At 42.6% G+C, this 25,226-nt stretch overlaps 1 protein-coding gene across 1 annotated transcript in view; it reads left to right on the top strand.

Moving 5' to 3' along the window:
* Positions 1-13,677: 13,677 nt before the first annotated feature.
* GARNL3 (GTPase activating Rap/RanGAP domain like 3) overlaps positions 13,678-25,226 on the top strand; it is a 117,076-nt gene continuing 105,527 nt past the window's right edge. The window contains exon 1 of the mRNA XM_057725064.1: positions 13,678-13,821. Coding sequence (XP_057581047.1) covers positions 13,678-13,821 — 144 coding nt within the window. The remainder of the gene's footprint in view (positions 13,822-25,226) is intronic.

Here is a 25,226-nt window from a genome sequence, read left to right as displayed (position 1 = left end):
ATTCCCAACACAGAGAAGAGAGCAGTTTGGTTTATTAAAAGGGTCCCACAGCTCAGACAGTTGTGAGGCAGGCTGGGATTTGTATGGGTCTAGATAGGAGGGGGGTTATTTTGTTTTGTTTGTTTTTATTGTCTTCTTCTTCCCTGTCATAGCAGAGTATGTGGCACATAGAAAGTGATCACTAAATATTTGTTGGGTAAGTTAAAGATAATAAAGCAGAGATGCCAATCAGGAGGCTTCTGCAACGACGGAGGTCTGAGCTAAAGCAGAGAAAGTAGAAATGGAAAGGGGAGAAATGGCAAGGGAGTAAAAGACATGGTGGAATTCTAGAAATATCCTCACATGCAAAATGGCATATACAGGTTGTGCATTGCAGTCTATTAGTAGCAGGGAAAAACTGAAAACCATTTACCTAGGAAACTGGTTAAATAAAATATAGTACATCTACTCAATGGTATACTATATAGCCATAAGAAAGAATACAGGAGCTTTTCGGTACTGCTTTGGAAAGATCGCCAAGATACATTAAATGAAAAAATAACAAAAACAAGGAATGGAGCTGTGTATAGTATGCTGCCATTACCAAAGGCAAAAGGGAATATGTATTTCTCTTTCTTTGTAAATGCACACAGCATCTCAGGCAGACACACAATAAACAATAGAGGTTGCTGGTGGGGAGAGGAAATCGGGGGCCAAAGGGGGAGGGGAGGAGAGACTTGTCCCTGTATTGCCTGTTGGATTCTGTGAGTTTTGAAGGAAGTGAGTTTTACCTCTTCAAACAGTGAAATACAGATACAAACATACAACAATCAAAAGCAACACTGTGTGGGGCCTGTACCGGGGCCTGGAGACTGATGAGATGTTGGATGTGAGAGAAGACCTGGGCAATGACTCTGAACTTGGACCTTGAGTGACTGGGAAGAAGATGGCAGCTCTGCTGACTGAGACGTGAGTGAGGAGTGGGAGTGTTATTTTTAGGGGCCCCCGGAGGTGTCCACAGAACCACGTCCGGCAGCTGGAAGTCTGAACTTGCAGCTGGAGAGAAAGATTGAGTTGGAGATTTAGTTTGGGGCTGTGTTAGCACAGAGGTCGTATTCGAAGGCACAGGAGCAGTGAGGTCCCCAGGGAGGTGAGTGACCTGAACAGAAGGGAGAGGAATGTGGGTCTTCACTGTTCAAGGGTGGCGCAGGGTTCAACACTGCGTTGCTGCTCCATGTGATCTAAGTCAGGGAGGAGTATGGCATCACTCTGCCAAGAAATCCTGGTCCTTTTCTGAGAACAGAAGCCGCACCAGTGAGCTCAACATCCCCTGGCGCAATCACCACCAAGAGCAATCACTTTTCCTCAAGGAGGTTATGCTATTCCTAAGAACTCTATTCCTTTGACTATTCACATTGTCTATTCTTTCAAATTTTATAGTCCTCAAGGGCCAGCAACCCATTTTTGGTGCTCACCTCATCTCAAAGTACAGTACAGAACACCATAAGGACACACTATAAATAGTGACTAGATAGTATGGCTCTTTTTAAACATTACTTTTAAGAGGCAAAAGGAAATAGTTTAGGCTGCCCTGCCCTAAATTCACCTAAGCCAACACTCATTTTTATAAATCCCATTTGGCATTGGATGCAGGCTGGCTGTTTTCTTGTCATCTCCTATAGTACAAATGTTCTTAGTTAAAATGTTTTTGCCTTCTATACTTCCGTGAGTTTGGTTTATCTATTCTTTTGCTTTCTTTGAAGAACGTTCCGCCCCCCCCACCCTCCCCTGCCCTCACCACTGTCCCTCATCCTTGGTCTCAGAGTCTCATTTTTGTAGACTATCTCAGGATCAGAGTACCTTGGTGAAGTAAACATTTTAGAAAATCTTTCACAAATAGAGTTTGACCTTAAAAGCACAGAATAAGCTGCTTTGCTTCCACTACATGGTCCGAATGTACCTGGAGAAAAATAGAGAACAGATAAGCATAGAGTGGATCTAAACTGGTCCAGAAAATTAGAATACAATGTAGAGGTCTTTTAAAAAGCAGCCAGGGCCTTCCCCCTCTCCAAGGTTACCTCGAGGCAAAACTCAGTCAGTTCCACAAGCATTTACTTTTATGCTTGAGACTAAGAATTTTTCACATATTGGTATTGGCTATAAAGGGGATCAAAATATACCACCCCAAAATATGCCACTTTGGCATAAAGATTATTTTGAGCTGAAGGCAATTGAGAAAAAGCAGCAAGGGGACTTCCTAGGTGGCGCAGTGGTTAAGAATCCGCTTGCCAATGCGGGGAACACGGGTTTGATCCCTGCCCCAAGAAGATACCACATGCTGCAGAGCAACTAAGCCTGTGCACTGCAACTATTGAGCCTGCACTCTAGAGCCCAGGAGCCACAACTACTGAGCGCGTGTGCTGCAACTAGTGAAGCCCATGCGCCTAGAGCCTGTGCTCTGCAACAAGAGAAGCCACCACAATGAAGAGTAGCCCTCGCTTGCCACAACTAGAGATAGCCCGTGTGCAGCAACAAAGACCCAACACAGCCAATAAATAAATAAACAAATAAATTTATTTTTAAAAAAAAGAAAGAAAAAGCAGGAAGAACTCTTTACCCTCCTCCATCTGCCTAAAAGCAGGGTATAAATTTCTTTTTGTAAAGGTGCCTGCTCCCCTCTCTCTACGAAGAGGAGAACAGCCCTTGTCACTAGAGACAGAGAAGGCACCAAGATGAGTCTGCATAAACAAACCTTGCTAAATAACCCTATCGACCATTGCTTTCCCCCATGTAGCTATCTTGCCTGGAAGCCCCAAATCCCTTTTCTTTTGTCTTGTCACTTCTCCACAATTTATTGCCCTTTGTTAAAATGGTGTATGAGTCCCTGAGTCTAACTGCTACTTTGGGTTTTCTTTTCTGTGCTGTCCTTGGTGGATGTAAAATAAGAAATAAAATTCGTGTGCCTTTTCTCCTGTTAATCTGTCTTTTGCTTAATTCACAGGTATGAGTTACAGAACATAAGAGGGTAATGGGAAAGTTTTTCCTCCCTACCTACAAGCTATGTTCCTAAAGTGAGAACATTTTAGATCATAGGAGAATCTAGCTTGTCCCTAGATTTCCACAGAGAGACATTTTTTCTTCTTTGTGTTGTTCTTCAAGCGCACACAACTTCTTCTTAATGAGGGACATGGATGCACAACCTCTGTTTCTTCAAATAGTTATTGTGCTGAGACTATTCACCATGCTAAGTGCTTCATATGTATTTCTTCATTAAATCCGACAGCCCTATGAGGACGGTCCCATGGTTACCAGTATTTGTTGAATTAATTCATTAATCAAGCCCCATTTTACAGTCGTAGAACTGAGGGCCCATGAAAGGCTGTTTCTTGCCTAAAATCAGGCAGTGAATTAGTGGTGGGTTAGACAGAGCTGAGTAAATATCAGGCAACACTTATGCACATGCAGTTTCTCTATTCATATAGATGTTAATTTATTTAAGTTTAGGGTCAGAGTTTCTTTTTTTTCACTGTATGACATTTTTAAGTAATTTTTTATTGTACTATAATTTACATGCAATAAAATGCAAGAATAAGTTCACAGTTGGATGAGTTTGAGACTCGTAGCTGATCCAGTTTTTAATGTTACAGTGTCGATCCGTTGCACTTAATTGTATCACCTATTTACTGAAAGATGCCAGTCCCTAGACATAGGACATGGCAGCCTCATCATGAGCTAATGGCTAGCGAATGATGTCACAAGTTGTTCACTGTGATGGCCCCTACAGCGTTTTCTTTGTTTGCTCATATTACTGGCATTGTATTAGCCTCTGAAGTGAATTTTTTGAGATTAACCTGAGGCAACATTTACAGTAGTTTCATCTCTGACTCTAAAACAAATTTCATGAATATGCTATGTAATGCAGCTCACTTCCAGCATCAGCTGACAGTGGACTTGTGAGCACCTGGGGGTGTCTCTCCAGGCCTGATCCTAGAGAAAGTTATGAAGTAGTCCCTGTGTTTGCCCTGCCCCTTCTCTAGGTACCTATCTAGTATGTCTGGCCTCACCTTCCTGTGTCACTCCTGTCCTCCTGTAAAGAAGAAAAACCCTTGGGGACAGGGTGGCTCTCCTTAGACATTTGAAGGGTTTTCCTGTAGAAGTGATCTTGTTTTCTATGGCTGGAAAGTGTTGGCCGGCTTGCTTTCATTCATTCATTCATTCATTCATCCATTCATCCATTCATTCACTCATTTAATAAAACTCAGCTAAGAGCTAACTCTGTGCCAGGTATTATGTTACATGCTAAGGATTTTGCATTGAACGAAACCAACAGAGAACCTACTATTGTGAAGCTAATAATCTAGTAGGGGAGGCAGATGTTAATCCAGTCCCCTCTTTGTAATTTCTAGCCTGGGGTTGGGGGGTGGGGTCACGAAGAAGAAGGTCCTAAGATGAGAAGATGCTCAGAAAGTTGAAGGAAAGGAAGGACAGTGTGGCTGGAGTGCTGAGGCGGGAAGAGCCGGCCAGACAGGACAGCTGGCTGGGGGTGTGGAAGTGATGGTGAGGAAATAAAGTAGTGAAAGGGTGAAGATGTAGGACCAGCTGGTGGAAATTAAAGTGTGATGGATTTCAATTCAATACAGAAAAAAAACTGTTTGACAGAAAGAATGGAGTGCTCTGGGGCATACTGTGTTTATCACTTATAGTGTGTAAGTAGAGACTTGTTAGCTGTATTTCAAGTATCTGATGGTAGAGAATACACTATCACAGGTAACAGTTTGGACACGCAATGACCCTTAAGTCTCCAGACCTGGAAGTCTCTGGACATCTCTGGAAGTCTCTATTATCCTAAGATCCTATGTTGAGGTGGCAGGAAGACTGACCAGGCTATTGTAGGGATCTAGGTATCAAATAGTGAGGACCCGTGAGACGAAGAAAGGAGTAGCTGGCTAAACATGGGAGATGATCACTGAGGAAATGTCCAGCCACGCGGGAATGGAGGATCAGTGGGATACTGAGACAGCAGGAGACTACACAGCACCATGAGTGATACAGGTATCAGCGTGTACAAATCTCAAACGCAGATTGTTCAGAGAAGCTAGTTGCAGGGACATAGTCACAGCATGGTATACATTTGTGTAAAATTTAAAGTCATGCTAAACCATACTGCATATGGTTTATGACTGCATAGTACAAATATAAAAAATAAGCAGGAAGTGTGAACCAAATTATTTAGTGATTGTTTCAAAGGAGAGAGAGATGAAAATGAGATCAAGGAGAGGCACACAGGGGTTTCAAGTGTATCTAGAACGTTCATTATATTATTCTTTATTTTTCTGCCTCTTGAAATATTTCATAATAAGACAAATTGGAGAAGAAATCCAGGTGATTCTGACACAAAGCTGGGTTTGAGAACCAGACTCAGTGCTTCTCAAAGTGTAATGTGCATTTGAATTCTCAGGGAATATTTTTAAAATGCTGATTCTGTCTCATTAGGTCTGGGATGGGCCCTGACACTCTACATTTCTAACCAGCTCAGGGAAAAAGACTGCACTGAATAGCAAGGGTTAGAATGACCTTGGTGTTCTCTAGTATTCTCGCTGCCCATGGGACTGTTCAGAAGTGCCCACTCAGGACAGCATGCCTCCCTTCAGGGTCTGGGTACAGTTGGAGGCAGAGTCTGGGAATCTCAGGAGAGAAACTTTGAGAACCTGGGGAGACAGACTTTGGAGGGATTTCCCCAAAGAAGTTAAATCTGCAGATGATCAAGGGAGGTATGCAGCAACATATGTTGTCTGCTGATTTTTCTTCTTAAATAAGTTTCTGTTTAACGCTTTGTGGTCATGCACGTACAGGTATCCTGTGGAGCAGTGTTTCCCAAACCAAATTATACTATGAGGTGGAAATGCCTTCAGCCTTGACCTTATAGGAAAAGAGAAGCCAAGGTCGCTAAAGATTGGGGAGGGAGGGAGCAGATGTGCGGACATTACACTTTGCGGGAATCATTTTGTAGGTAGCAGCTCCCAGGTTTCTTGACGTTGGGTCTTGAGCTGAGCAGAGTGACAGGCCTGTCAGACTTCTGCTATGGGCACTCACATCCCAAGATGGCATGTGCTGCTCAAGAAGGGGACAAAAGAGGCTGTTGACAATTTACCACGTTTACTATACACAGGTGTGATGTGCTTGCACAATGTTTTTGTTCCCGTGAAGTCCAATGTCCTTTTATTTTCCCACTGCACCATAAGTGCTGTGACTGCAGGGACCACACATCTCAGGTTTAGCAACTGGCCCAGTGCCTGGTACCTCGTAGGTGCTCAGGAACTGTTTATGGAACGAGTGAAAGAATTTCAACCCAGATACAGGTTTTTTTAAAATTAACCTTTTTATTTTGAAAGCATCATAGATTCATATGCAGTTATAAGAAATAAGAGATCCCAGTTTACCCAGTTTGTCCCTATAGTAAGGTATCAGTCACGGCCAGCAAATTGTCATTGATACAATCCATTGGGCTTAGATTTCCGCAGTGTCACGTGCAGTCTTATCATGTGTGTAAGTTCATTTCTCCACCACCACAGGCAAGACACAGAATGGCTCCATCATCACGGAGTCCCTTATGCTGCCCTTTTATAACCACACCTCCCTCCCTCTATAATTTTGCCATTTGAAGAATGTTGTATAATATAATCACACAGCATGTAACCTTTTAGGGTTGTTGGCCTTTTCTACTCTGCATGATTCCCTGGACATTCATCCAAGTTGTTGCATCTGTCAGCAGTGTGTTCCTTTTCCTGGCTGAGGGATACTTCGTGGTGTGCGTGCACCACAGCTTGTTTATCCGTTCGCCCTTCTAAGGATTTCTAGTTTTCTTCTAGCCTGGGGCTACTGTGAATAAAGTTGCTATGAACATCTGTATAGGTATTTGTGAATATAGATTTTCATTTCTCTGGGATAAATGTCCAAGAGTGCAAGTGCTGGGTCATATAGGAAGTGCATGTTTAATTTTTTTAATGTGGTTTTTATGTTTTTTATAAATTTATTTATTTATTTATTGGCTGCTTTGGGTCTCTGTTGCTGCGCGTGGGCTTTCTCTAGTTGCAGCGGGTGCTACTCTTCGTTGCAGTGCGCAGGCTTTTCATTGCTGCGGCTTTTGTTGCGAAGCACGGGCTCTAGGTTCACGGGCTTCAGTAGTTGTGGCATGCGGGCTCAATAGTTGTGGCTTGTGGGCTCTAGAGCGCAGGCTCAGTAGTTGTGGCGCATGGGCTTTGTTGCTCCGGGGCATGTGGGATCTTCCAGGACCAGGGCTCAAACCCGTTCCCCTGCATTGGCAGGCAGATTCTTAACCACTGCACCACCAGGGAAGTCCCTGCATATTTAATTTTATAAGAAACTGCCAACTGGTTTCCAAAGAAGCTTGGCTTACCATGTACATTCCCACCCACAGTCTATGAGTGGTCCATTTGCTCTGTGTCTTGGCCAACATTTGGTGTGGTTGCTGTTTTTTTTATCTAGAGATAGAATTCCAAGAGCACTGGTAGGGATCATTATTGAAAGGAGCATGGCAGTGAATTACCACAAGACTTTAGTAATAGCAGAGAACCCGGTAAATTCCAGGGACACCTGTCTTTGTCCAGAAACTTAGTGGACTTATAAATACTATAGGAGGAATGCATTCTAAAATGTTAGAGAGATGAGGCTTAGAATGAGAAAGATGACTGAATAAATAGTGGAAGTAACATCAAATGTACCCCAAGATATGTCAGAATATCTAATGGCAGATGGAGGGTGGAGGAGGGAAAGGAGAAGGGGGCAGGAACCCACCTGTGTTCAAGTAGAGCAAAGGCCAGCCGAGGTTATCTTCCATTCATGACTCATTAATTCAACACATATTCATGGAGTAGCATGCTATGAGCTAGGCGCTCTGAGACACATGGCACATGGTCGTGACTAAGGTCGGTAAGGTCCCTGACAGAATAACCAGCATTAACTTCTGTGTGTCAGGTGTTGTGCTAAGCACCTTATGATATCTTTTAATCCTCTCGCGGAGAGAGATATTACTTTAAGCCCATGTTACAGACGAGGAAACAAGCTCAGAGAGGATAAGGAACTTGCCTGGGGCCACAAACACAGTGTGCCACGGAGCTGACATTCAGATCCAGGCATGTCTGACCACCTTATGGTTGGTGGAACTTGCTCAGGGGTGGTAAACTTAAGATTCTGGTACAGGAGCACCTGGTATTGTGACCCCAGAAGAACAGTAGGGGAACTAGATGCTGTCTGGAGCCAGAATCTAGGGGCTTGGACTTCCTGGGACCCTACACTCTAGAAATCCTCTTGCTTATTCCTACTTCCTGGTGTCTGAAATCTCTTCAAAAAAGGACAGGGTTCTTCCATCTCATCATTAGAAGTTAATGTGTAATTGCAGCTCTGCTTTTTTGTGTCACTTATCTTCAGAAGGAGGGACAACTGCTCCCTTATGTGCAATAAGCTATTCTCGTACCTGTTGTTAGGAGGCCCTGGGCTCCCTCCAAGCCTAAATCTGTAGTCTGGCACATTTCTCAGCTTCTCTGTCCCTCAAATAGGGGATCCCTTCCATCTGTCTATTACTATCTGCTTATCGAGGGGGCGGAGATGGTGTCCCAGTGTTCCTGACATTGAACTCTGCTGCCGGTAAGCCTGCTGCTTTTCACACATTCTCTCTGCTGACCCAGGAAGAGTCTTGTTCTTCTGTTGGCTTTAACTCTCCAGCAGGGCCGGAGATGACTGAGGCCTGGATTAGTGGGGTCTGGCCAGTGGTTAGGGTCAGTCACTAATCTCTGGGCCACTTGAGTAAGGACCTGTAATGCTGAGTTCTGCTTCCATTTTTTTCCTTCTTCAGTTTCTATGACTTCGACTCTGTGGAGGGGGTTGTCCTGTTTTCCAGGATCCTGACTTACATGATGGTAATTTTTCTAGCCTCTGTGTGAGGCTGAAAATCTTTGCTCTCATCCTGGGCCTTCTTTAGAGATGTAACATGATGGTCCTCAGCTCTGTTCATGCTTGCAGAGCATGATCCAGCATCCTCACACGTTAATTTGCTAAAACAGAAAGAGTTTCTGTTTAGAGCTTAGACCACAATGCCTGTAAGGCACTTGAACCCTATGGTTCTTTTTTGCACCTGCCTTGTTCTGGTGACATGCTCTTGGGTCTCAAGTATTTTCTAGGTGAGGTCGCACTGCTAGGCCAACACTTTTAGGGAGAGGATGTCATGCCCTTAGCCCCGCCCTACGAGGCTGCTTGACCCCAGGTCTCCCTTCCACCACAGGGGGAGAAAAGGCATCGTATTTAAAATTCTTTAAAAAGTTAGTAATCACGTATGCTGCACATCCCTTCCCAGGGCTCTCTCTAACCACCAGAGAAGAATTCATACTAATAAAAAGAGCGATAATAATTGCTAACATTTGTTGAGTAGTTTTCACGTAATAACTCTTATGCTTAGAATAAACTTTTATCTGCTCTTTTTGGTTTATTCTTTGTAACGCTGTTAAGTAGATGATATACTGTATCAACCACATTTTATACATGTGGGAACTAATGCCCAGTGGGGTTAAGAACCCATGTCTATGACTGAAGCACTTTCCCTTCGGGACTCTATGACAACTCCTATCATTCATGGAAAACTTGATCAAGGCCTTGTCCTTCCTTATAAAAGTGCTACAGAATGGATACCAGGTTTCCTAAAGATTCCAGAGTCATCTGGAAGAACAGTATTTTTCAAAACATTGTCTGTGAACCACATCCATCAGAATTCCCATCACTGCTTAATAAAATCTCAGTCAGGCTGAATCACAACCTCTGGGAATAGGGCCAGGGAATCTGCATTTTTAGAAAGCTCCTCCGGGGATTCTGATGGACTCCAATAAACACTGCTATTTTCATTGGCATCCTAATCACCGTTTATGGGTAGGCCTGAAACCAGCAAAAAGGATTGGTGAGGCTCTCGGACAGGGGTTGGGCAAACTTTCTGGAAAGGGCCAGAGAGTAAATAGTTTGGGCTTTGCAGGCCCTACAGGTCTCTGTCACAGCTCCTCGACGCTGCCATTGAAAGGCAAAAGCAGCCACAGACAGCCTGTCACCAGAGGGCATGGCTGTATCCCAATCGAATTTAGGGTTCAAAAACAGGCAGCGGGAGGCCAGTTTGCTGACCCCAATAGTCATCCTAGCCCACCAGCCCTCCGACAACCCCTGACAACTTTTTTGTGGGACTTATTCTTACACTACTTTCTGTTACCTACAGAGAGCTGTATCCATGAAGATAAAATCACCTGTTGTAACAGATAAACCTTGAATCTTAGTAACTTCAAACAATAAAAGTTCTTTCCCTCTCATCTCACAGCCCAATGAGGCTGTGCCTACTTGGGATCTTCTATGTGGTTGTTTAGGAACCAGGACTCCTTCATGGTGTGGCTTCACCCCTCTTGGGGGCTTCATCCCTTACAGCCATCCTATAGCCAGGGGTGAGGAACAAAAGCAAGGATTATTTATGGGAAATTTGTATGGGCGTGGTCTGGAAGAGGTACCCATCATCTCTCTCCACATTTCATTGACCAGAATTCTCATTGTTTGGGGTCTAGAAACAGTGATTTCTCAAGCCTGTGAGACCCTTGGTCTCAACACTCTCTCTAGTCCCTTCTGTCTTTGCTTGAAATCCATCCAGTTCTAGCCTGGGCTCATCTCTTCCTTGTGAAAAACCTTGCTAAGTCAGCCAGTAGGAGCCAGCCTACGGCCTCCCTCCAACCTGTCCAGCCATGTTCCTTAGGGCTGCAGGCTCAGAAGGCACAGGTCCACCTGCCCAATTACTGTAGATGCAAGTTTTATCACCTAGTTTGCTACTGTATAAGCTAGATCCCTGTCTCTCCAGCCTCTGAGATGCATTTCCTCCCTGGCTGCTGCCTGCCTATGAAGCCTGTGCCACGTTTTTTTAGGTTGTTGCCATGGTAGCACCCCACTGCAAGATACCGACTTCTGTACTAGTTCAGGTAGCACATCAGCTTTAATAGGTAAACCCAAACTCTGCATGATTAACACAACTAAATGTTTATCTCTTGCTCACAGCATATTCTAATACAGATGTTGTTGGAGGTATGACCTTCCACTTGGTTTTTTCCATCTTGAAGCTCTGCCTTCCTTTGGGTCCTCATGGTCCTCTCCACCCTGCTGGCCACGGGGGAGGAGGACAGGCACTTCCCTCGGGATCCTACAGGCACATCACTTTGGTCTGTATTCTCTTGGCCAGAAATCAGTCATATGGTCACAGTCACCGCAAGAGGGGCTAGGAAATGTAGTCTAGCGAGAAGCCCCAGAGGAACAGGAAATAGGTTTTGGCGTGCACATAGGTATATCTGCCTCTTGGGCCAGGACTGTCTGGACTGATGGAGTCAGTCCAGGGGCTTATCAGGGAGGAGGTCGACAAGCGGCCCGCCTTGGTGCTCATGAGGGGCGCTATCAGGCAGCAGCTAGTGAAATCCGAAAGATGTGCAAATATCTTAACTAATGCAACAAACATTTGCTGCGTGTTCACTCTGTGCCCTGCAGTGGGCCAAACTCTGTGGACTGGAGGACAACAAAGCTCCTCTTGGAGCTCAGGGTGATCCCCCTAAACACAACCCTTGTGCTGGGTGCCAAGGGGCCAGAGAGCCTGGGGACAGAGGAGGGGAGTGGGGTGGGTTTTTTAACACGGCTGGTTTGAGTGCCTCCTGCAACCCTAGAAATGCATCCTGTATAGTTCAGCCTGGCTCGCACCATTAGCAAGCGCTGTCTCTGCAGTGTATTGGATGAAATGTAATTAGAGGGGGAAAAGGGCAGTCGAAAGCAGATGTTCTGTTTATCTCTCCCTTGGTTGTTTTCCTAGGATGTTGTTTTCCCTCTATGAGGCTTCTAAGGAGGTGGCTGCTCCAAGTTGTAAGGTCTCACCTTTTTTGTGTGTTTGTTTCTGGCTGTTGGCAAAGTTAGGCAGTCGGAACTGTGTCTTAGAACCCCCTCCGTGGTGCTGAGGACAGCACAGGGAGAGGCCCAGAGCCCGGCATCCTTGCTTTTTCCATGTTGTTGGCCATTTGGGTTAGAGGTCGCCGCTGTTGCTGTTGATGCCTGCGTCGTGGGCCTGGTTTAACTGAAGAGATGGTCTGAGGTCTGGGTAGACAGCTCTCAGTCGACAGCCATTGAGCATCAGCTCTGTGCCTGACCTCTGTCCAAGAGCGTGGACGCTCCCCTCCCCGGAGCCCACACTCTTTCCATAACTTGGGGCCACTGGGGAAGGATCTTGAAACTGTTATGTAAGGCAATGGCAGTATTCTCCAGGAGGGTTTTCAAAAAGGGCTGAGTAAATAGGCATAGAGGGCATAGCTAACACTGGAGCAGGCCACAGAGAGAAGTTTTTACATCTCCTTCAGAGATTTTTCGGTAGAAAATCATATCACTAGAAACAGGAAGGTAGCCTGGGTAAATATCTAGGACACCCTTCCAAGCTGCATTCATTAATTTGTTGCACAGTTTCAGCTAAGGCAGTGAGGACTACAAAAGGTTAAATCTCTCCTATACGATGAACTCAGCCATCCCTGTGAAATGGAGGAAGCGGAATACCATTAGACTCTCTAATCTCATTTCTCTCATGCTGTCCTTCTTGGAGCCTATCAAATAGTGTCCTGGCAGAGAGTCAGTTCTGTGGACGCAAGACATCAGAGTCAGTCTCTTTCTGAACGTGCCAAGAGGGCTGTAATTTAGAAAATGTAGCCTACCTTTTAAGGAAGGATGAAAAGGTACTAAGTGCACCTTTCTTTGCATGTTAGATCCCATATATTTGGGATATATATGTTAAACATGTAATTCCTGGGGAATTTTATTTTCTGTTTTATTAGAGTGTTTGCATGACATATTAGAACAGAACTTATTAAAACTGTTTGTGTTTGTGGATCTCTGGTGGTTTCCTGAGCACTGCTTGGGGTCCTGTGTATACCAACTATTCAATAAGATATGTGGCTTTTGAGTGTGTAACTATGCATTCAAGATGCAAATGCAGTATCAATTTTGCCCTTGTTTTAATTGCTCTTCCTCAACAACGCCTGTGATTTTCCTTATCTGATTTAAGCCTTTTTTGAAGGGAGGGGGTAGGGAAGTATTAGCTACTGCCACGTAAAAAAAACCTAAATATACTTGGAAGTTAGATTTTTAGATTTTTCTGTTAGTCCTAGTCTTTTTCCATATTGTCATGTTGTCATAAATTTAAGGGGAGGGGGTGGAGCCTACCAGGATTTTGAAGTTTTTTTTTTTTCCCTCCTGTTTAAAGTTTATGTCTCCTATATAGCATCCCATAATGCCGGTTATTTTTATGCTGAATATTTGGGACAAAGAGGCTCTCTTAAACGAAAGATAATTGCAAGCTTTGTCCCTTGCCTCAAGTTTACTGCAGGGTTTCTCTCCCTGTTGGTTATACAGAAATGAAATTATAAACCACCAGTAGCCTGGGAAATGTCAATCGATTCCAAATGACTAAATATTTAATTCAATCATTGCCTATACTTCCAGGGATGACTCGGGAGTTTTTCTTCTTACTGAGGGCTCCATGAAAGCCCGGCTCTGCAATGGCTGCTGAGGACTGTGTCTGTTGCAAGGAGGCTCCCCTGCAGTGAGGAGCTGGGCAAGCCTGTTCCATAGCAGCCCTTTTTGCAAATGGTAGTGGATTTTTGCAGAAGGTTTGTGGCCAGATCGCTATGTATAATACTGATGAAGCATTTTTGTTCCAGCTCTGTCTCGGAAGACCTAGGCTGTAGACGTGGGGATTTCAGTAGGAAACATTATGGATCTGTGGAGCTGGTAAGTTTACACTGTCTGTTCAGTGGTAGTACATTGATTTTGATTTAGAGAGGATCGCCAAGCTCTTCAGATCTTTTGTTGTCTATTTACTGTTAGACCATGTGAGTACAGTATGAGGACTGGATGGGAATGAATGACTATTGAAAGGCTGTAATAATCTGATCATCTTTATCTGTGTGCTTTTGCTGTTACGTACTTTTCATCTGTGTCTTTCTGTGTGTTAAAAATATGTTGTGGCTTGCTATTTTTCTCTGTTAATGGTGTTATATAATTAAATAAAATGATTTATGAATTAAGAAAGGTAGCATTGGGTTTTTATATTATCTTGTTCCTAAAAGTTTCTAAATCTAGTTTTTGACGTTTAAATATTATTGTAATACATATTCTGATTTTTCTGTACCTTTGCGCTCTGGGTATGTGATAGGAGTTAGAATATTCATGAGCTCTTTTTTTTTCCTGTTAAAAGTATATGTGTTAGACTAGGTAAATGACTGTGATAAGTAATAGATATCTAGAGTGAAAATATCCATATTTTCGTTAATGAGAGAGATTGGGGTTTGTGTTATGATTTTTTTTAAATAGTATGCTTTCGTTTTAAAAGAGGCGTAATGAAGGCATATCATAGCCTCAATTTTTTAAAAGACACAATTGTGAGTTCTTTTCCCAGTTGCATGCAAATTTGGACAAATTTTCAGGAAAATGTGCTCATAAGATTCTCTTGGTTATTAAAACATTAAATTTATTATCTCTACCTATTTTCAAAAACTGGGTTGATGAGATCCATTTGTAAAGAACCCTGTTATCCCCAATTAATATAAGCTGCATTCTTGCAGGGTTTAAAAAGTAGAAAAATTTATGCCAGAATCATGTACCAGTAGCATTCTACTTGAATTCAAGCATATATTACAGGTTTGACTGTGTACCTGGCCCAGGTATATTCTTGAGAATATGCATTAAGTAAAAGATTTGGTCCTTGTTCTTAAGGCACTTACTGTCTTCCAGCTGGGCAGATAAGATACATAATATATCTAAAGAATGAATTTAGTCACATAAAAGCCACATTGGTTGATTCAATCAATGCCTGTTCTGTGTCAGTCGCTGTGGACACCACACCAACTCAGACCACTGCCTCTCCTAAAAGAGCGTCTGCATAACTGTAACTTGGAGTGGCAATTGGTAAATATTGTGAGAAGCACACAAGATAGGGCCTGGTCGGGGTTGGGAGAAGGAGGGAGCAGCCCATTCTAGCCAGGCATCTTGGGGAAGCAGCCTGGATGGCCTTATGGAGACTCTGGGATGTGGGTTGGTGGCAAGGAAGATAGACAGTAGATATTTGCAAACAGCAAGATTCTTGGCAGTAAGCAAACGGTCCTGCCCAGCAGAGAGTGTAGGGCAGCAGAGCTTAGTGGGTACACAGCAGGTAGGCTTTGGAATCAGACAGGCCTGGGTTCACATACCAGTTGCATCACCTATTATCACTGAACCTTAGTGGTGCCTAAGAGCTTGTGCTCTGAAGTCATTCTTGTTTTATCATTTACTAGTTGTATGATCTGGAACTTCTTTTGGCCTCAGTTTTCTCAACTATGAAATGGGGTTTATTAATATAAAACTTGTAAACAGTGAGAGTGGTGTTTGGGGGAGACAACCTCAGTGTGTAGGATGGACCCTTTACAGACTTGTGGAGATGACAGAATATCAGACTGCGAATGTGCTTCAGAGCAGCGGTTTCAAGCTTGAACAGGCATCAGAATCACCTGGAGAGTTCATTAAAACAAACCACGGGACTCCATCCCCAGAGTTTCAAATGCAGTAGCTTGGGGTTAACCCAGACTTTGCATTTCTAAGAAGTTCCCAGATAATGTTGGTGCCTCTGATGCCAGGACCCCCCTTGCAGAAACCCTGCCTTACAGAATCCCAGACTAGTCATCAGTTATCCCCAGCCCGATGAGGCAGCTCATGGACTGAAAGTCTTCAATCCATCTGTTCAGGTTTTTACTCTACAGCCATGATTGTGCGTGTGTGTATGTGTGTGTATGTTTATAACTGAGTTTTTTAATATTATAAAGTAACTTTTAAATACATTTTAAAATTCTGTGTATAATTTCACCATCTTGCAGCAAGTATTTTCATTTCCTTTGGTGCCTTCCAATTTTTATAGCTCCAAAGCCATTTCTACATGGTTGTAATCAAATTATACTTTTGCATTCTTCTTTTTTCACTTAACTGTGTTTTGTAACTGTCTTTTTGTTCTGTAGTCTTCGAAGTTACCATTTTAATTGGTGCATGGTAGCCCAATAAGGTGATAATTACCTATGGAACAGTTTCCCTCCTTTTGTAAAATCAGGTTGTTTCTAGTTTTCCCAGGTTAGAAATGACATGCGCTAGAGGCTACAATGGTCTGGAAAGATGCAGTGAGCAAGTTCCAGGTTTGCTGTCTGAGGATCTCTTAAAATTCTGACTCCAGTGTTTTAAGGGAGGAGACGTTTTCTCTCATCTATGAATGACAGAGTATTATTACATTGAAACCATTTTGTGCATACTAAGTTCATAAGAAAGTGAGTTTAATTTTTCTTACACCTGGTTTGATGAATATTGTTGGGAACCCAGTCGATCTTCGGTGTCCTGGAACTCAGACTTTGTAGAGGGGTCCTCAGGATTCTATAAAATTGAAATTTTAGCATAAACTTAGGACCTTCAGAAAATTAGGTAGAATTCCTTGTGAAGAATGAAATTGGCCATTCAAATCAGCAATGAGGGCAGATGTAGGGGCTTCGTTCCCTAGGTTTCAATTGTGTATATATTTGGTGAGAGACCATGGAGCTCAGATCTCTATAGATTCACAGGAGAATTTCTCAGCCCTGATTCAACAGCTATGTGTCAGAGGCTCCCACCATGCGGCAGGCACAGTGCCGGGCACTGAGGGGGAAGGAAAAAGCCAGTTGTTCTGCTCTCCTGGAGCTGTAGATAGTCTAGCTTTAGAAATCAACTGCCTCAAACTTTGAGTCTCCAGGCCGCATTTTAGCTGTTCCCAGCTGTGTTCCCTGCCTTAATCAGGGATGGTTTCCTTGCAAAGAACGAGATCCACTAGGTCCAGCTCAAGTATAAAGTAATGCATGGAAAGGGTGTGGGTGAATCTTGCCAGAATTCAGTGCAGGAAGCACAGCTGGGCCCCATGTGACTGGGAAGCCATCAAGCAGCTATTCTCGTTTCTCGCCAGTCCCTGTGATTTCTCAGCTTCACTCTTCTCTGCGTGTCGGTACCAGTCTCCTCTCTGCACGCCAGCTTCCCCGATAGCACAGTTGCCTCTCTCCAGTCCATTTTTTCCTAGAAGCAGTGGTTTTTTTTAAATACTTCTTTTTTTCATGGTAAATTTACACAACATAAAATTTACCATTTTTAAGTGTACAATTCAGGGCCGTTATGTACATCCACAGGGTTATGCAACCATCACCAGTATTTATTTTCAGAACATTTTTCATCATCCCAGATAGACACTGTACCCATTAAACAATGACTCCCCGTTTCCCCCTCACCCCCGGCTCCCCAGTCCCTCCCAACCTCTGTTCTATCTTCTGCCTCTATGAATTTGCCTGTTCTACTTATACATATAAGTGGAATTATACAATTTTTGTCCTTTTGTGTCTGATTTATTTCACTTAGCACAATATTTTCAAGGTTCATCCATGTCATAGCATGTATCAGAATTTCCTTCCTTTTTATGGCTGAATAATATTCCATCATGTGTATATATTGAATGTGTATATACCACATTTTGTTTATCTACTCACCTATTGAGGAATGCTTGGGTTGTTTCTACTTTTTAGCTATTGTGGATAACGTTACTGTGAAGATTGGTATTCGAGTCTGGGCTTGAGTCCCTGCTTTTAATTCTTTTGGGTATATTAACTAGGAGTGGAATTGCTTTATCATATGGTAATTCTACTTTTAGCTCCTTGAGGCACTCTCAAACCAGGCTCACAGTGGCTGCACCAACTTACATCATTCTCACAGCAGGGCTCCAGGGCTTCAGTTCCTCTACGTTCTCACCAACACTTGTTATTTTCCTTTTTTTTTCCTTCATAGCCATCCTAATAGGTGTGAAGTTGTATCTCGTTGTTTTGATTTGCCTTTCACTAACGATTGATAATGTTGAGCATCTTTTCATGTGCTTATTGGCCATTTGTATATCTTCTTTAGAGAAATGGTATTCAAATCTTTTGCCCATTTTTAAATTGGGTTGTTTGTTTTGTTGTTGAGTTTTAGGAGTTCTTAATATAGTCTGGATATTAATCCTTTATCAGATGTATGATTTGCAAATATCTTCACCTATTATGTGGGTTGTCCTTTTATTCCGTTGCCAATGCCCTTTGAAACACAAAAGTTTTTAATTTTCATGAAGTACAGTTTATCTACTTTTTTCTCTTATGGCCTATGCTTTTGATGTTTTTATCCAAGAAATCATTGCCAAATCCAATGTGATGACGACTTCCCCCTGTTTTCTTCTAATAATTTTACAGTTATAGCTTTTACATATATGTCTTTGATCCATTTTGAGTTAATTTTTGTATATGGTATAAGGTAAAGGTCCAACTTAATTCTTTTGCATGTGGATATTCAGTTTTCCCAGCATTATCTGTTGAAAGGACTGTCCTTTTCCCATTGAATGGTCTTGGCATCCTTGTCAAAATCAACCAATCATGTATACAAGGGTTAATTTCTGGGATTTGTCTTCTCTTTCATTGATTTATGCGTCTGTCCTTATGCTACAGTGATGTTTTAAAATGTTGACAACACAATATCTTTTTTTCTTAAATCCCTTCTGCGGCCCATTGCACTGCAAGCCCAGACCCTTCATAAAGCCCTACAAGATCCTGCGTGATTCCTGTGTGATTCTGCCTTCCTCTCCCACCTTCTCTCTCTTCTCACCGTGCTTCAGTGGCCTGATTTTGGTCTCTAGAACAATTTGAGTTCCTCCTGTCCTTTTCACTTACTATTCTCTCTTCCTAGAATGGGCTTCCCCAGCACTGCTCATGGCTGGTGTCAGCTTAAATGCCACCTTCTCAGGGAGGCCTCCCCAACCTCCCTTGCTAAAGTAGTCCTCCTCTTCATGCTGTTCTCAAACTCAGCATCCTCTTTATTTTCTTATTTTCTTGTTTTCACAATCAATATTTTTTTAAATCTTTCTTTCTTCCTTCCTTCCTTCCTCCCTCTCTCCCTCCCTCCCTTCCTTTCTTCCTTCCCTCCTTCCTCTCTTTTTTTATTTCACTGCACCAGGTCTTAGTTGCTGCACACGGGATTTTTTTGGTTGTGGCACGAGAGATTTTTAGTTGTGCCATGCAGGCTCTTTCAATTGCGGCATGTAGAATCTAGTTCCCAGACCAGGGATTGAACCTGGGCCCCCTGCACTGGGAGCTCAGCGCCTTAACCACTGGACAACCAGGGAAGGCCCACAATCGATATTTATTTGTTTACTAACTACTGTCTCATCCAGTAGAGGTGAGGGTGGGAACCGTGTCTGTCTTGTTCATTGTCGGATTTCTAGGCCCTGGCAAGGGCCTGGCACATACTAAATTCTCATTAACTGTTATGGATCCTAATTTCAGATTCCAAATAAAATGTTATGGATTGGTTCCTCGGGTTCAGGTATCTGTCCCTGATTCAAACAGTTGAGTTCAGGGTAGTAGGGTCATGTGGTATAAATGTGGCCCCTTAGACCCTCAGCAGAGTTTGTGTATAAGGCAGATTCTCTTTGAAAAGGATACAGAGAAAAGTCAGTTTCAAAGAGCATGAGCTGAGAAGGAAGCCTCAAATGTGTCTGCAATATTCCCTCTTAAGTAGATGATTTAAAAGCCCAAACTGAAAGCACGTGGTTAAAATATCGTCCTCTACTTAGTGCACTGTTATCCCTGGCACTTTTTTTAATCCCATAAACAGTGATATGGATTATAAACTCTAAAAATAAGAATCATGGCTCTTTATTTACCACTGTGTCCCTCCTACCAACCACAACGCTTAGCATTAATAATGTAGTGAATATTAATTGAATGAATGGGTGGCTCATTGTAGTTGGAATTAGAGAGTAGTCTAACCCATCAAAAATAAAGAGAAGGAAAAGCAAGCTTCTTTGATTCCCCCTCCCCAGTATTGTCAGACTCATCAGCTCGCAGTGCATTCCATCTGAAACGTATGCCATTTTTCTCCTTGATGAATTGAAAGTCTGGTCTCTCATGGCAGCATTCTAAGCAAGGCAGAGCTATTACCCCATCGACCATTCTTCATCACTTTATATCAAAATCTGTCAGGAAAAGCATAAGATTGTTTGTAGCTTTTATTGATCTTTTCTTGGCCTTTGACTCAGTGGGTAAGAAACTGATGTGTTACGAATGATAAATGGTATGGGCGCCATATGGCCCTCTCTCCTGCCCAGCCCAGCTGCTGATCCTTATATAATCATATCTGGATACTTCTGGGGAAGCCACGATCTGCAGGTGATTTCAAGTCGGGATAAAACAGGGTGGTTATATTGTCCATTCCTTTTTAAACACGTACCCTAATGACCCAAGGCTGCATTTGGACTAGCTGCGTGCTCCTCTGGTGTATCAGAAAGACGTGTAAATGTGAGGATAGCATGTTCCGTTGTTACGAACTCACGGTAGCCTCAAAGGACATCTGGTTGAACTGAACACAACCCAAAGAGAGGTTTATCATGAACTTGGTTGGCATCTGCAGATTTTAACATTTGAGGTTTTGACTGTGTGAAGATTTTTGAAGTCTGATAGGTAATAATTTGTATTTTTGCTCAGGCACGGACTTGAATTACGCCTGTGGGACTGTTGTGCCAAAAAACGGCTCTCACCTAATGAGTGATTTAGCTGCCTGCCCGGTATCCTGATTACAGTGCAGTTTGGGTCTCTGTTGAGGGCTGAGTAGGCTTTTTGTTTTCAGAGGCATTTTATGGAAGAATTATATTCTATGTAGTATCACCAAATGGAGAGATGAGTGAAGATGCCAGCCTATTTCCCTAAGGAACATCAAAACATTCAGACTTCGACATTCTACAACCAGAATCATAACTTTGGCAGATGTTCTCTAATATTTAACGGGCTTATATCTAAGGCTTTGATAGCAGGTTGACTCATGCAGGTACCGCAAGGCATAACATTCATCTTGGAGTTATCAGTGAGTTGACATGGTTAAAAACCGTGGGGCTCTTTTCGATATTTTTGACGCCTTTGTGGGTGATTGGTAATGCTGACGTGGAACATTTTCCAGGCTAAAATTATTGCAACCATTTTCAGTAATGCAGAACTTTGAGACCTTAATCATATAATCATTTATGCATTAGAATGGAACCAGAAATCTTTTATTATGATTATTATTTTATTATTATTATTAGTTTTGCTGTTTACTGAATGCTTACTATGTACCAGTCACTGAGCTAAATACTTTAGATGCATTTACCTATTTAATCCTCCCAAACGACTGTAGGCAGTAGATGTTATTTGATCCCACCACACACTGTGGATGCTCAGAAGACATTTGCGGACATTGAATGGATTCCCATTTATCAGATGACCTGAGAGATATCCCACAGCTAGTGAATGTAGAGGTGACACTTAAGCGCAGGTCTGTCTGACTCCAGGAGCCCCTGCGCTTAATCCCTCAGTCTGCGAGCCTGTGCTCTCCATAACCCTGCTGCTTACAGGCTGTTTTCTAAGGAAATTAGGTTGATTGTTTGAGCAAACATCTCTGCCCTTAATCAACAGCATAGAGTAGCTCTGCTTTAGGTTTTAGCTCAAATATATGATTTCAAACTCTCTTAGGTCCAAGTCTTAACAAAAGCTCAATTTTAAGAAGAATGTTCATAAAGAATTACCTAAGAAATGTCCATGCTATAAATGGTTTAAATTTAATTCCTGGATTAGGCGCAACCATAGGGTAGCTATAAACACTTGGCCTGCCTTTCTGGGCCCCTCTTAGTCTTGCTTTTCTTCATCTGTGCTTTGACATTGTGCCTTTCACTTGCGCTGATGGACAGAGCAGAAAAGAGCCATATGAATCCGGACGGTGTGTCTCTTGCAAGAAGCACTTGAGGATTTTTCTTAGTCTGCCACACAGTATCTCCTTTAAGAGGGCCTATGAGAAAAGTTTTCCCAGAACCAAAAAGCAGTTTGTTGTTAACCTCATAGGCAATGGGAATCCTCTAAATGGCTGGCTGGGTTTTTTCCTCTTTGTGTTGGCCTCTAGGAAGCTCAAGACCCTATTTATGGCTTGCCTCATAAAGCCTTAAAAGACCAGATGGGTTTTGTCCTAGTGACCTGGAGTTTCCACCATGGCTGAGAAATGCTACCAAAGGAGCTTGTGTAGCATCCAGCCTTAAAAGACTTTATAACATGCAGCCTAATCTCTTATTTTAGGTTTATTTACCACACCTAATTTTCCCTTGTTCTGAATTTGTTCTGTATCTAATTTTCTCCTTTGAGTGAGATATATTTCAGTAAGCTGCTTTAAATCTTTTCTAAAAAATAAGGTAGAGCATAAATTTAAAAATATTTCTGTATTCAGCTTCTTGCCCTTAACAGCACATCCTCCGTCCCCCATTGATGGTCGCCTGTTCATACAATGGTTTTGACCCTTGTCTCCTCCCTACCCTACTTTTTGATTAGTGCTTTTATGACCTGTTTTCCTAAGATCAGCAACACCTGGGGATATAAAAGAACAGAAGGGCTGGAACTCAGTCCTTCAAACCTCACTGTAAATTCTCTGTGGCCAAAGCTGCAGTGTTCCCATCCCCCAATCCCTCAAGTCAAATTACATTTTTTTTACCTCAGGTGATATAGGTACTTGGAATGGACAATTATTTATGAAAAATGGATAAATACCATATGGCTGTTATATATTGTAACAAAGTCTTAGCTTATCAAGTATCTTTAACAAATAACGTTGAAGTTTAAAAATGTGTAAGTTTAGGACTTCCTAGGTGGCACAGTGGTAAAGAATCTGCCTGCCAATGCAAGGGACACAGGTTCGAACCCTGTTCTGGGAAGATTCCACATGCCACGGAGCAACTAAGCCTGTACACCACAACTATTGAGCCTGTGCTCTAGAGTCCGTGAGCCACAACTATTGAGCCCATGTGCTGCAACTATTGAAGCCCATGCGCCTAGAGCCCGTGCTCCACTACAAGAGGAGCCACTACAATGAGGAGCCTGAACAATACAATGAAGAGTAGCCCCCACTCGCAGCAACTAGAGAAAGCCTGTGTGCAGCAAAGAAGACCCAACACAGCCAATAAAGAAATAAAATAAATTTATTTTAAAAAGTGTGTAAATTTAAAAATATATTTCTCTTTATGGATAGTTAAAATAATTATGATAATAAGAAATAAAGAAACAAAGGAGAAGGAGGAAGGATGGGAGGGAGGGAATGAAGGAAGGGGAGAGAAAGATAAGGAAGGAAACGGGGGAGGAAGGAGAAATTAAAGAACTTGAGACTCTAGGTAGGGTTATAGATGTCCTAGTCCCTATACTCTTTAATTGGTTGAAGCAGGTCCAGGCAAAGACTGATAATTAACTTATGTTTCAAAAACTTAAAATTCCAATCTATTTTTTTACTAAAATCAATATAAAATCCAACAAAACAAAAGACTTGAAATATCAAAAACAAAACGAAACAAAAAACACCTGGGGAGAATTAGCATCATGTACCCAGCCATTTGATGACCACCTTGAGCACTGAGCCCTGGGTTAATAGTCTGGATAGTTGGGGTCCTAAAGTCTTCCAAATCAACTAGCAAAACACACATGGTAATAAGAATACTAGACAAGTCCTCCAAATTTTCCCAGGCAAAGTCAACCCTGGAAACAGCCACTTCAGTGGTATTTGACACCAGCATGCTCTCTAGCTGCAAATCTAGAACTGCACATGCACTCCCTCCATCTGCGGGTCTGGGTAGCTCGTGCTGGGTTCCTGGTGGCTGCACAAGTCTCCTGTTCCTGTGCGGCCCCATGTCCTCTTCAGGGTGACCCTCCCTGCTTCTGCAGCACCCTCAGCTCAGCTCAGCTCAGCTCACGATCTCACTCCCACACCTTCTGCTGGAACCCTGGGGTTCTTTGTTCTGTGACTCCAGTGGTCTTCAGCTGGTGGGATATAGTACCCTGGTGGACTATAAAAAATACTTCCAAATTTTGATCAATGTACAACAGTTTATATTTTGTGTACCCAGAGCTACAGACTGTTAACATATCGTTTATTGGTTAATTCTTCACAGCAAATCGAGTTTTCTATCTTGATCGTGGTCTCTTGTATACTCTGGAGGTAAAATTCTCATGTGTGTCTCAAATACCCAGTCTTTCTGGGTGTCTGCTTGATAATATCTGTTGCCTCTCACAACTTACTTGTGCCAAAGTGACCTCTGCTCTACATCAGGTCCTGTCACATGCCCACCTCAATTTTTAGTAAGACCAGGCTCAGTGGTATATATCATCAGTTGTAGCAAAAATAAATTTTAAGCTTGATCAAAAATATATAATGTATAATGTTATGTACCTTTGATTACCACTCTTATCAATACAAAAAATTTTCATTTTTCTGAAAGGTATTTTTAAGAACCTGTGTTTACTTCTGAATTTAGGCAGATCTACCATCAAAAATGTAGTACTTGACAGCCTTGAACACACACCCAAGAACTTGAAAACCACTCTTCTACTTCTTCTAGTGCTGTCACCTTGAAAAGGAATTTTATCTTTTTGCCAGCCTTTCACCATGTGGGCTCTGAACAGTCATAGCGCTTTGATAGACCCTCAGAACCAAGTCTAACGCTTTTAACTTATTAGCTGCCCTCTGGCAGGCAACTTGGGACAAATTTCCGCGAGGCTGTGGGACCCAGAGCGTTTGAGCCTTCATTCGGATCTCAGCGCCCCCAAGCTGAGACCCTTGTCTTCAGCTTTCTCCTGTCTCGGGGCAAGTCTCTGTTTCCCTGGGGTACACATGCATACTGGGGGTTGGAGCAGCTTTACCCTCGTAGGAGAGGACAATATCTGTGGTTTTAAAATTTGCTCCCCTTTTTTCCCCCACTGGTGAATTTAGGGAAAGTCATGCCCAGATGCAGTGTAGCCTACTGTGATTGACTTACCAAAAAGGGCTCCCAGTTTCATGCCACAACTAATATTCTTATTTTTATATTGAACTATTTTACATATTTAATTAAAGCAGTTACTTTGGGCTCCTTTATGTGTAAGAAAAGGATTGTATGCTTTTTGGCCTCAGCTTTTTCATTGGTCTTTTGCAGTTATCACTGTGTTGCAGTCTTTTTTTGTGTGTGTGTGTATGTGTGTGTGTGTGTTGCAGTCTTTTAAAATATCTCAAGCTGTGTTTGCTTAATAGATGTGAAGACTTTTTAATTA

The sequence above is a fragment of the Hippopotamus amphibius genome, chromosome 2, assembly GCF_030028045.1.
Source record: "Hippopotamus amphibius kiboko isolate mHipAmp2 chromosome 2, mHipAmp2.hap2, whole genome shotgun sequence".
NCBI classification, from domain to species: Eukaryota; Metazoa; Chordata; class Mammalia; order Artiodactyla; family Hippopotamidae; genus Hippopotamus; species Hippopotamus amphibius.
This window is presented reverse-complemented; position numbering and strand designations above follow the sequence as displayed.